At 38.1% G+C, this 10,548-nt stretch overlaps 1 protein-coding gene across 4 annotated transcripts in view; it reads right to left on the bottom strand.

Annotated features, from left to right (window-relative positions):
- The window catches only part of ETV1 (ETS variant 1), a 77,885-nt gene that overhangs the window by 33,843 nt on the left and 33,494 nt on the right, over positions 1-10,548 (bottom strand). For all 4 annotated transcript variants that reach the window (XM_019534009.1, XM_019533992.1, XM_019534000.1 and 1 more), the window contains 2 exons: positions 4,256-4,385; positions 2,067-2,255 (listed from right to left, as the gene is read on the bottom strand). In XM_019534009.1, the coding sequence (XP_019389554.1) occupies positions 2,067-2,255; positions 4,256-4,385 (319 nt within the window). The remainder of the gene's footprint in view (positions 1-2,066; positions 2,256-4,255; positions 4,386-10,548) is intronic.

Consider the following 10,548-nt stretch of genomic DNA (forward strand, 5'->3'; position numbering starts at 1 on the left):
GATCTACACCCATAACAGAAGTCTGGCACGTATAGGCTGTTTTAAAATGGCAGAACTCGGTCTATGATTTGCACTCTCCCCCTCTTCCTGCCAACAAAAGGTGAATGTGTGTTCTGTTCACTACCAATCTAAACTATACCACTTACAGAAAGCTGAATAACTTAGATCAATTTTGCCTTGAGCGTTTGAATGTCTGTACCTAGCCACAAGCTCTATTCTTTGAACTAGTTACTTTGGACTTTGCTGAAAGGTTGTTGAATACACTATTTATTAGCTGAATACACTATTCCTATTAACACAAAATATTTTTTAGGACACTGAATCAGTCATACTTTAATAAAATAAAGACATCATGTTTAGAGTTCATTATGATAAAGTTGTGAGGGCATTTTATGTGGCTCACTGGAAAAACATGATTCACAGTACATACAAGCCTCTAAAAAGCACAAGATAATGCAGAAATGCAGCTTGAACTATAACCATCCTTTCTGGTGGCTAACAAACAAAAACCTTTTATTCTAAAATACCCCATGCTTGGCTCTTCCAACAGTGGCAATTTAGTTTTTGGAGGTTTCAATCAAATCTATTGGGCTATTTGAATTCAGTACGTTTATAAAAATACATTTGTCCCACAGTGGCTACATCTACACAAGACATTTACTGTGCAGTAGCGTGTTACTATCCCATAGCATATTGTTACTACAGCACAGTAGCATTATGGGGCACAAACTGTGATGTGATGATTTTAGGCAGTAGTAATGAGCTACTGCACAGCCAGCGCCACCATGAAGCTGTGCAGAGATGCTACTGTATAGTAATGGCAGTTACTGAGCACCTATTTAGTACTTGGGTATGTGAGTACTAAATGACTGCACAGTAACAACTGCGCAGTCAGTACCTCATGTAGATGTGGCCAGTAAGTTGCAATCATACCCACAACCTGGCCTCTGCTGGGGGCCTGCACTGTTCTTCTACAGCCCAAAAAAGGATATGAGAGACCACGGTTAAGGCAGATGAATGAGCTTCTCTTAGAGCTTCTTTACTCTATCTTCTAGCAGCCAGGATTCCTACAAAGCCTTTGATGGTACTTTAAATTGACTACTAGAAGCAAAAAATATTGCTGACAAATGATAATTCTTATATCATTTATAAAAAGCAATATAAAAAGTTTCTATTGTTGCAGAAGCACATAAACTGCACTTTCTTGTGTGAATCAGGCACATAATGTCTGACTTTCTTCATTCTAACACATTTTTGGTTATTATAGTGTGTCACTTATATTTACATTTACAAACAAACATTTTCAAAACTAGGAGAAATCAATTTTATGCCTACATTTTGCAGCACATATTCTCAGGAGAATGAGAGAAAAAACATGATTTGTTTGGAGACCTCTAAACATACCAAAACACAACAGGTGACTTGAGGACAGTTTCAGCTTTAATTCTGGATTATGGGGGGTTTTTTAGCTTTCACAGGTTTTACTCAGTCTAATGTTATTTGGACGTAGTTTATTTTGGCATCTTAAATTTCCTTATATTAAACTGTTGTATTTCAGAAAGTTTAAATACCCGCCCTTCTAGGAAAAAACTATGCAGGCAGAGTCTACTGTCTGTAGAAGAAACTCCAGAAGCAAGCTAACAGCTATTTAGATTTGTATTTAGATAAGCTAAAATGCTCACTTATTAGCATAGGGCTAGATTCTGATGCCTTACTCCTCTAGAAAACACTCAGCTGAATTACTTGTTGAGTGCTCATAGCAAGAAAAGATGGCAGAGGTAGCCATTACACATGGTTGTTCCTAACCGTGCTCCCAACAGACTCCATCCAAACAGAATGCCAGTCTCTTGTATGGGGTTAGCACACCTATGAGGAGGTATGTTTCCACCACTCTTATTCACAATGCCTAGTATCTGGGTCCCACTGATTTCCATAAGAATAGCTACAAAGCTTCTACTTCACATGACGGTGGATCCCAGAATCTGTTTAAACTTTATGCAGCCTACAATTGACTGCAATTCCTTGAATTTTGGTTACTTAAAGGGGTTTTGTTTGTTGGTTTTTACCTGTGGTCCATAGGAAAGCTGTTGTCTTGAATGGACTGGGAGGGAGGAAGATGAGTAGGGAAAACCCGGTCAGGTTTAGGAGTCTGAGCTGAGTTTGGGGATGCATGGTGCAGTGGTGACACAGGAGTGCTGGATGGCGTTGGTGGGTTGGAGGGCCTCATTCCCACTTGTGGCTTCTGATCATAGGCACTAAATAGAAGTGGTGGATGGAAGGGAAGGAGAAATCAGAAGTTACCTTCTCTTCAATTCAATTAAATGCAGCACTTCCACCCAGAGAAATAACTATTCCATTCCATTCAGATTTTTTTTTTATTATAAAGTTGCCTTAGTATCCAAATTGGGGGAATTCTCTTCTGTGGATATGGAAAAGCACTGAGAAAATTTAGTTAGAACCTGGGTAATAGCTATGCATTACAATCAGGTTATTTCCCTCTATGGAGCAGAGAATTACTTTTGAAAGCACTTGGCATACAGTGATGCCGTAATAAGGCACAAGTGTAGAGCAAGTTTCAGAATACATGAAAGCACAACCACCTGGACCACAGCAGGAAGAGTAGGTAATATCTGTCAAGTTTGTCAGTCTGCACAAACCTCAGGAGTGAGAGAAAAAGAACCTTACTGGAGACCAGAAATGTGACCCAGAAAAAGCAGTGCTATGTTGCTTTAGCTACCTATATTCAGATACCAGCAGCTTCTGCTGACAGGATATATTTTCCCCCCTCTCACAAAACTAAAGGTCTGTAACCCTGTAAACAGATACACAGATGGTTAACTTTATTCACCTGTGCCCCAATTAAGGAAATACTCAGGCATATAGCTAAGTCAATCTCTCAATTTAAGAAAGGACTAAAGCAGGTGCTCACTGTTAAGTACATGCCTAAGAGGTTTTCTGAATCGAGGCAATGGGACTTTCCACTGAAGACAATGTCGTTATTTGCAGACTTAACCTTAAGCATTTAGGAGTAAGCATTTGTTTTGGCCAAGACAATAAAAGGATCTAGGAGGATATTCATTAGGTTATCAGGTTGACATTATCTTGATAAATAAAGCTGAACTTTTCCAAAGATGACTCTAGCATCTGGCAACAAAAGTCCCTTACAAAAATGTCATGCCTCTTTTAGCAAAGTAGTTTATGTGGTGCCACCCAGCCCTGCTTCCTGCCTGACTTCAGACTGACGTGGCTCACTCACTACCTTTCTCTGTGAATAGACAGAGGTAGTCAGCTCACAGAGATAGGTACTTAGTCAAGTTAGTCTGAAGTCAGAGGGCAGGCAGGGCAAGGTGGCACCTCATAGACTACTCATTAAAAGATGTATGAGTTTCTGTAGGCTACAGATTTGATGGATGGCCCTCCAGAGAACAGAAGTTTCTAAGCAAACTAGTGCCTTCTGCCTACTTTTCTCTATAACCAAGTGATGCCCCCTGTTTATCAGATGAAGAGGCAAAAGATGCTTTGTGCTCTACTTTTAATGGCAGTGTACTTATGTGAATAAAAACAAGGTAAGACTAAACTGTCACTAAGAAAGCCTTTCAACAGCTGATATTTAAGGGAAAAGAAAGATATACATGTGAACCAAAAGAAAAATCAAGAAAAAATGCAGTGGTAAACTATTATTTTTTATATCTTAAAATAATTTAAACTTTCACTATCTAAACTTATGAACAGAGGGAGACAAACTGCATCTGTGAAGACAGCATTATCTGCAAAGTCTAACAAAACACTAGTTTTACATTGTAATCATCCATGAATACATGCATATATCATCTACCAAAAACTTGTCAAATGCATAATGTGTTTCTCAGACCTGCCAATCTCTTGCCTGTTACAAAGAGCAGTCTCTCAGCCTAATGTGTGTAATGCATTTTTAAAGTACTTTCAAACATAGCTCATGGCAAATAAGGTCCCTCACCTGTTGTTTTTAGACTCTGGCTCTATCCAACAGAGGAGGAGTGGAGTGTGAATATTGCAATGAAAATTATTGCTTTAAAATAATTATGTAAAGTGTTTGATAGCAGGGTAAACAGTTTCATCAGCATTCAAGTAAATGCATTCTCTCATCAGTCTGGTATCTGCTGAAGAGGTAACTTTTGTAAGATCTCTATTATGGTTTTATTGCTCTTTAGTCAGTCCTCACTTAAATCTGCAGTCCTAACTGAAACCACCATAAACATACTCCTGACTATTTTACCTGACATTGTACAGGCACTTTTCCCCATAACTGAACTTGAATGGCTGTTCTTGACTACAAGCAGAGCCAAGTTCCGAACATGGACTGTGGGGTTCCTTCTTGATTTTCAATGGGAGACCATGAAAAGCCACTGAAAAGAAGGGAAAAAAAATGCAATTAAATACCAAGTACAGTATTAAACAGTATGCCTTATGAAGCAAGCTAGATGCTACTAATTAAACACAGGATTAATTAAGCCACTAGAATACTAGATACAGTATAGGAAATACACATTTCAAACATTTCTTTGGGTGTCAGCTGAGAAATAGGCACCAGAGATCCTTTGCATTGGCTATTAGCAGTTTTATTGTTTAATAGAATGATGGCTAGGATCCCATCTCATTAGCAGGAAAATAACAGCCCACTTATATTTGGCTTAACTACTGTAAATGTTGTCAGAAGCAAAATACTTTACAGGCACAAACTGCTTCTAAGTAATATATTAGCAAGACAGCTTTCAGCTGTAAATGCACAGTAGTTCACTTCAAAGAGTATCACAGCTATGAGTACAAAATTAATTTCTCCTATATGAGCCTCAAATACTGGACCACTAATCTTTTTAGTCCCAAAACTTATATGAAAACCTGTAATAAAACTTATGAAACTGGAGGATTACACGCTTCTTTAATAGCTGATGGTATAGTAATAAAGTAATGTCAGAAATATATATTAGCCCTCTTGAAGTCAATGGGAATTTTGCTATTGACATGAATGAAGCCAGGATTTGGGGAAAGAGAAGGGATGAGCCAGAAAGGAAATATGAATGAGAAACACAGTCTGTGGAAGAAAAAAAAAGTTGAGGACAAGTTAAGGTTAGCCAAAATAGTTTCGCTAAACCCATTATATTTCTCAGTGCAAGGTCAAATGTCTACTAAAACTGAGGTAAAAGATGTTAATCTGTATCTAAATTAGGGAAAAGTGCAAGGTTGCTCCAAACCCTGTTCCTAATCCAGAAAAAGCAACTACGGTGGTAAAAGATGATATATAATATAGGAAGACAAAAACTGTAGACCACATGCCCTGTACAAGACTTTATTTTTTAACAGTTTTAAAGCTCATGCCAAAGTTATAGACATAGTGCCTCTTTCATCTCTGATAAACTTCAAGTTTTGGATCACCTTAATTCACCTTATTAACACCAAAATATCTAGATGTGACCTGGAATTTCAGCCCCAGGAAAGGCATGGACCCTCAAACCTTTGTGGAGCTTCAGTGAATTCAAACACACATTAAGGTCAATGTTAGTGAATCTCAGTCAGCAAAATCAAATCATTATGCATCATTAGGCTTTATAGTATCTCTACCCTTCCCTATATCTTAAAAAGCAATAATTTCATATTCGCTAGACTTAGAAAATGGGAGAGAGTGTCCATGCAGCCCAGTGGACCATAGCTTGCCTTGTGTGGCCCACAGGGGTTTAGAGGTTAGACAGCCCATCATTTGGGCAAATCAGCCTTTAATAAAAAATAGAAAAGAAACTCAATATTTCTTTATAATGCAACTTTTTTTTCTATTGTGCCAATCCTTTGAGCAACACAAAACAGGGCTCAGATGCAGTTGAGCAGACTGTTGCATGCTTATGTCCATGTCCACTTCTCTCCATTAGGAATAGTTTTAAGTCCAGGATCCAGAGGCGTCATTCCACTTCCCAGCATCTTCTGAACTGTGACTTACCTTAAGTATATGAATGACTTTGATTTCAAGCTACGGAGCTAAACCTATAATGCAACACATTTCTTATCAAAGCCAACCTCTCATACTCACACAAGGGCCACACACTGCTCTATTTTTTGTTTTTAACTTCGCTGCTTCCTCAGAGTTCATCTGTTATGAAAAATGACTTCCCTTATTTATTTTTAAATAACGGGAGTACAGAGACTCCCACACCACAGCCCTGTATGCAGAACTGGTTGGGTATTTCATCATAGTGCTGAGAGCCTGAACGTCTGCTAACAGGCAGTTTTCCAGCTCACTGGCACAGGCGCAAGTGAAAGCAGCACATTCATTTTGTGCAATTTGCTTTACCTCCCCACATGGAGTTGGTGCATGTAAAAGGCTGTTAAGTACTAAATTATTCCTTATCAAATCACCATCATCTGGAGTCATGATCAACACTAATTAAATTACTTTCACTGAACACGGCTCCAGCCTGCTGCCTCAGCTGCAAAGCACATTTTACTTTGCTTAACTATACAATCCTAGCTAGGCACAGGGCAGAAAGCTAGAAGGCATCTGTGCTGTAGTTTTAATTAAAGTATACCCCACCTTCTTCCCGGTTGTATAAGCTAGGGTAAAGTGTATCAAATCAAGTAGGTTAACGCTTTCATTTCATTTAGGGAAAGCATTATAGTCCAAAATGATTTCACATTAGATTTTTATCTTAACTACGGCCAGTACAGATAATGTAGCTGTAAAATTTAAAGTCATCCTCAAGCACTCCCCAGACACACAGGCCATGCAAGGCTTTATCAGCACCTCCTGAAATGCACACTTTTAGATGAGCAAAGAAAAGGCAGCCTGAGAAAATGTGTTCACTATGTATTTTTCTTTGAAGTCTACTTGACCTTTCAAACTGCACTTTTAGGCTGGCTGACAAGGATGGAGTTATTTCAATAGTCAAATTTTAAGTATGCAAAATGCCAGTCTTCTACCTTCACTGTCACTCCTACCCATTATAGCTCTTTTTAGTGCGACATTCACTTGTAACCTTCCTTTTTCAAAAATTTGTTGACTTGCTACACTGAATTTTACATTTTCCTTTCACTGTAAAACTTTTCTGGGGAGAAGAGCAAGGCTGCTTCTTTATATATTTTATTTTTACTCAAACAAGGCAGGCTTCCTATATTTTCAAATTTAAAAAACAACGGCATTTCAAACAACAAAGTCCTTCTCCCCACTTTTTCTTTATCCTTCCTCACTCCCTTTTCACTCTTCGTCCTCCAGGCCCCACCCTCTTTCCCCCACTCCCTGCTTGCCAGAACATTATTCTAATAAGGACAAAATCCCAGCCCTCTTCAAGTGACTAAGTATTTTAATTTTTATGATCTGAATTAATAATTACTTGTGTACAGACATCTCCAAATTTAAAGTAAATTAACCCCCTCCCCCCGGCTATTAAAAATAAGGACCTAGTCCCAAAAGCTTCACTTCAGTGAATTTCTTTGCACTCCATTTGGATGACTTGTAAGAAAAGGCTTTGTGAGGATCAGTGCTGCTCAGGGTACTTATCATCATGCCTGTAGTCTCTATGAAGTTAACTTGAATACATAAGGCAACCATGACATGGCTCACTGCTTTAAGCAGTAGCTGACCACTGCATAATACATGATGGTATACCTATAGAACAGTTTTATATGCAGCAGAAGATTAAGAATTTTATATAGACTACATGATAATTTGTGTTCTTTATATTGGCAGTCTAGAAAATACTGTCACATTTTGGGGGGGGGCGGTTCTTAAAGAACCCTTTTGTAGAAAATAAAGTAAACAGTCTCCCTGTGGAATTAACTCATACACAGTGAAGGCCATTTCAATTACATCTGGCAAGCTTTTGAGAAAGTGTTACCCGTCTACACCCTGATCCTAACCTACTCATGAAGACTCCATTTCAAATCAACAGGACTTGTCCAGAACAAGGTCTTCAGATTAGTGCCCAATTGAAGAGTAATTGTATTAAGATTTCTGTAAGTGCTTAAAAATAAGCTGAATTGCATTAGCAAAACCTTTCTTTTCTCCCTCCTCCCCATCGCATCTTCTGGACCCTAATCCTGAGATAAACTAACTTCTCTGCACATGAAAAAAAAAAAAAATACACCATTTGGACCAACTGGATACAACACACAATCTTTGCTTAGGGAAATCTTAGGAATAGTCTTTGTCAGGGACCGTAAATACTTCTTTACTACATAGCAACATTACTTCAAGACAGATAAGGTGTGAATACTTAAGGAAGATCTGGAGAAACTCATAGAATTGATTGTACATCTTTTTTTAGGCAGAAAGTAATACCATACCATTCCAATTAAAAAAGTCAACCCTAATATAAATTAACCACATATTTTCAGATTCAATTTTAGGGGAAGGGGAAGGGGAAAGCTGTTTTTTCCCCTGAACATAAGCTGATAAAATTAAGTCCTCGAACTGTTATTGGCCTTACAAAACTCCACAGGAGAATCAAATAACCAAGGAAAGGATTTGAAGATATAAATGCACTAAAAATACTAAAATAAAAACTTCACAGGTTTGTTTTTGCATGCACAAAAATATTCCAAGTACAAAAGTCATGATTGTTGGAGGCTCCATTACAGTCAATCGTACATGTAAGTCAAGCATAACTTTTTTTTTTTCAGGGGGAAAACCATGTTGACTTAAAATCAGGACAACACAGTATTTAGTTTGTAGCCTTGAGATTCTTGCATTAATTACAAAGTTCAAAATAAGGTTTTCAAGAAAAAGAAAGGCATATGGAGAAAACACTCCTCTATAGCTGGAAATGTAAGGGTCTTTGCTAGTGGTGTTTGATCTCTTAAGTGATTTTTGACTCCACAGACTAAGGGCGGCCTCTTTATTATCAACACATATATGAAAGTATTAATGTACTATCTGGTGCAAAATGAATGAGTCACTGACACCTGCCAACTTGTATGCATTAGAGAACTTCAAGGCACTTAGTAATGCTACACGCACATGTATAGCTTGGAGGATTTGGTGCACCTGCGGAAAAAGAAAGCAATGGAGAAATCAGAATGAGTCATGCTCTGGACATTTCCGCTGAAAAGGCGTTTGGGGCGCGTTTTACATTCCTACCCTCCAATCACCGGTAAAATTAGATTTTGCATTTAAGCTTATTCACTTTTAACACCAATTAAGGTGCAAATGGCATTATACAATACTACTATACAATGTATTGTCTGTAGACACTTAAAGACAAGGCGGTTGACTTTCTCACCAGCAAGAAAATGAAAAACCATTCACTTCAAGTTAATATCACTTCAACTCCAGGTGATAAATTGATTGAGATGACCTCAATTAGTACGTAGTTAAATTCCAGAAGCAAAGGGGAAGGCCTATGTACCAATAAAGCCAATGCTGTCACAGACTCTTTAAATCCAACTTCTGACACGCACAGAAGTGCAGCAGGCACTTCAGATACATCAGAGCCTCTCAAAGATTCTTTTCCAGTACATTTACCTCTGCCAAACCCTCCCCTTCCCCCAACATACGAAAATCCATTACTAAAGGGTCTAATCTCAGCTATCAGCACAGAGTGCCTTTTATGGAGCCATTAAACCATTTCTCTTGTTTACAGTGCCTGAAGAAAGATGTGAATTATGTCTGTGACAAAACAGGCGATAACATTTCTAAACTGCTATCAAAATGCAAACTGAGATACACTTAAGGACAGGGACCCAATTTTGTGTTTTTGCGATTTTCTTCACCTGCTGTAATAGCAAGCACTCACCTGATGATTCTAAGAAAGAATTTATGCTGCAACATGGCAGGTACCATAAGCTTTTTTGATCTATAAAGTCTTCTGTTTTCAATATACTAGTTGTGAAGTGGTTTGCTCAAGAGGGTAAAACATTGGTTACTTCTCAGCTGTTAAAGATGTTCTAAAATGTCTCTTATATATAAAAGAAACAAATCCACCCACAGATGCATGGCTTTACATGAGGGTTGTAATGCTATGATACAGCAACAGCTATTTGTTATTTAAACCTAAAACTTGAGAATTTAGTAGCCATGGTCCCCTGCCAAACAGAACAGAAAACTGAACACTCACTGGACTTGCATTCTAGGCAGTGCTGTTAGTCTTCATTCACATTCCATAAAAATCTCTAAAAGTAGATGTGAATGTCACCCTTTGAGAAAGAAGATCTAGAAATGTGGATGGGTGTAGGTCTCCAAGCCTGAAAGTAACCTTTAACTGTTATATCTCAGACCTCATTTTAGTCTTACACCTAGTTTATTCAAAGAGTATTTGTTCATTTTAGGTCAGGCTGAAAACTGGGGAATAACTGTGACTAGTCCTTTGATAGATACTTTGATGGATACTAACCGGAATTTTAACAAGCAGTATAGACAGTAAAGATCCCAGTAGCATTAGCCTCTTATCTTAATAATTCCACTCAGCACCAGCTGAAAGGATTTTATATTAGTCTCAGGTATATTTTTGAAAGAATTATTCTGGCACATGTCCACGAGGGGCCAGCAGGGGAGATTATGTTTAGGGGCAACCAACACGGGTTCATTAG

Source organism: Crocodylus porosus, unplaced genomic scaffold (genome assembly GCF_001723895.1).
Source record: "Crocodylus porosus isolate Cpor-Errol unplaced genomic scaffold, CroPor_comp1, whole genome shotgun sequence".
In the NCBI taxonomy this organism is placed as follows: Eukaryota; Metazoa; Chordata; order Crocodylia; family Crocodylidae; genus Crocodylus; species Crocodylus porosus.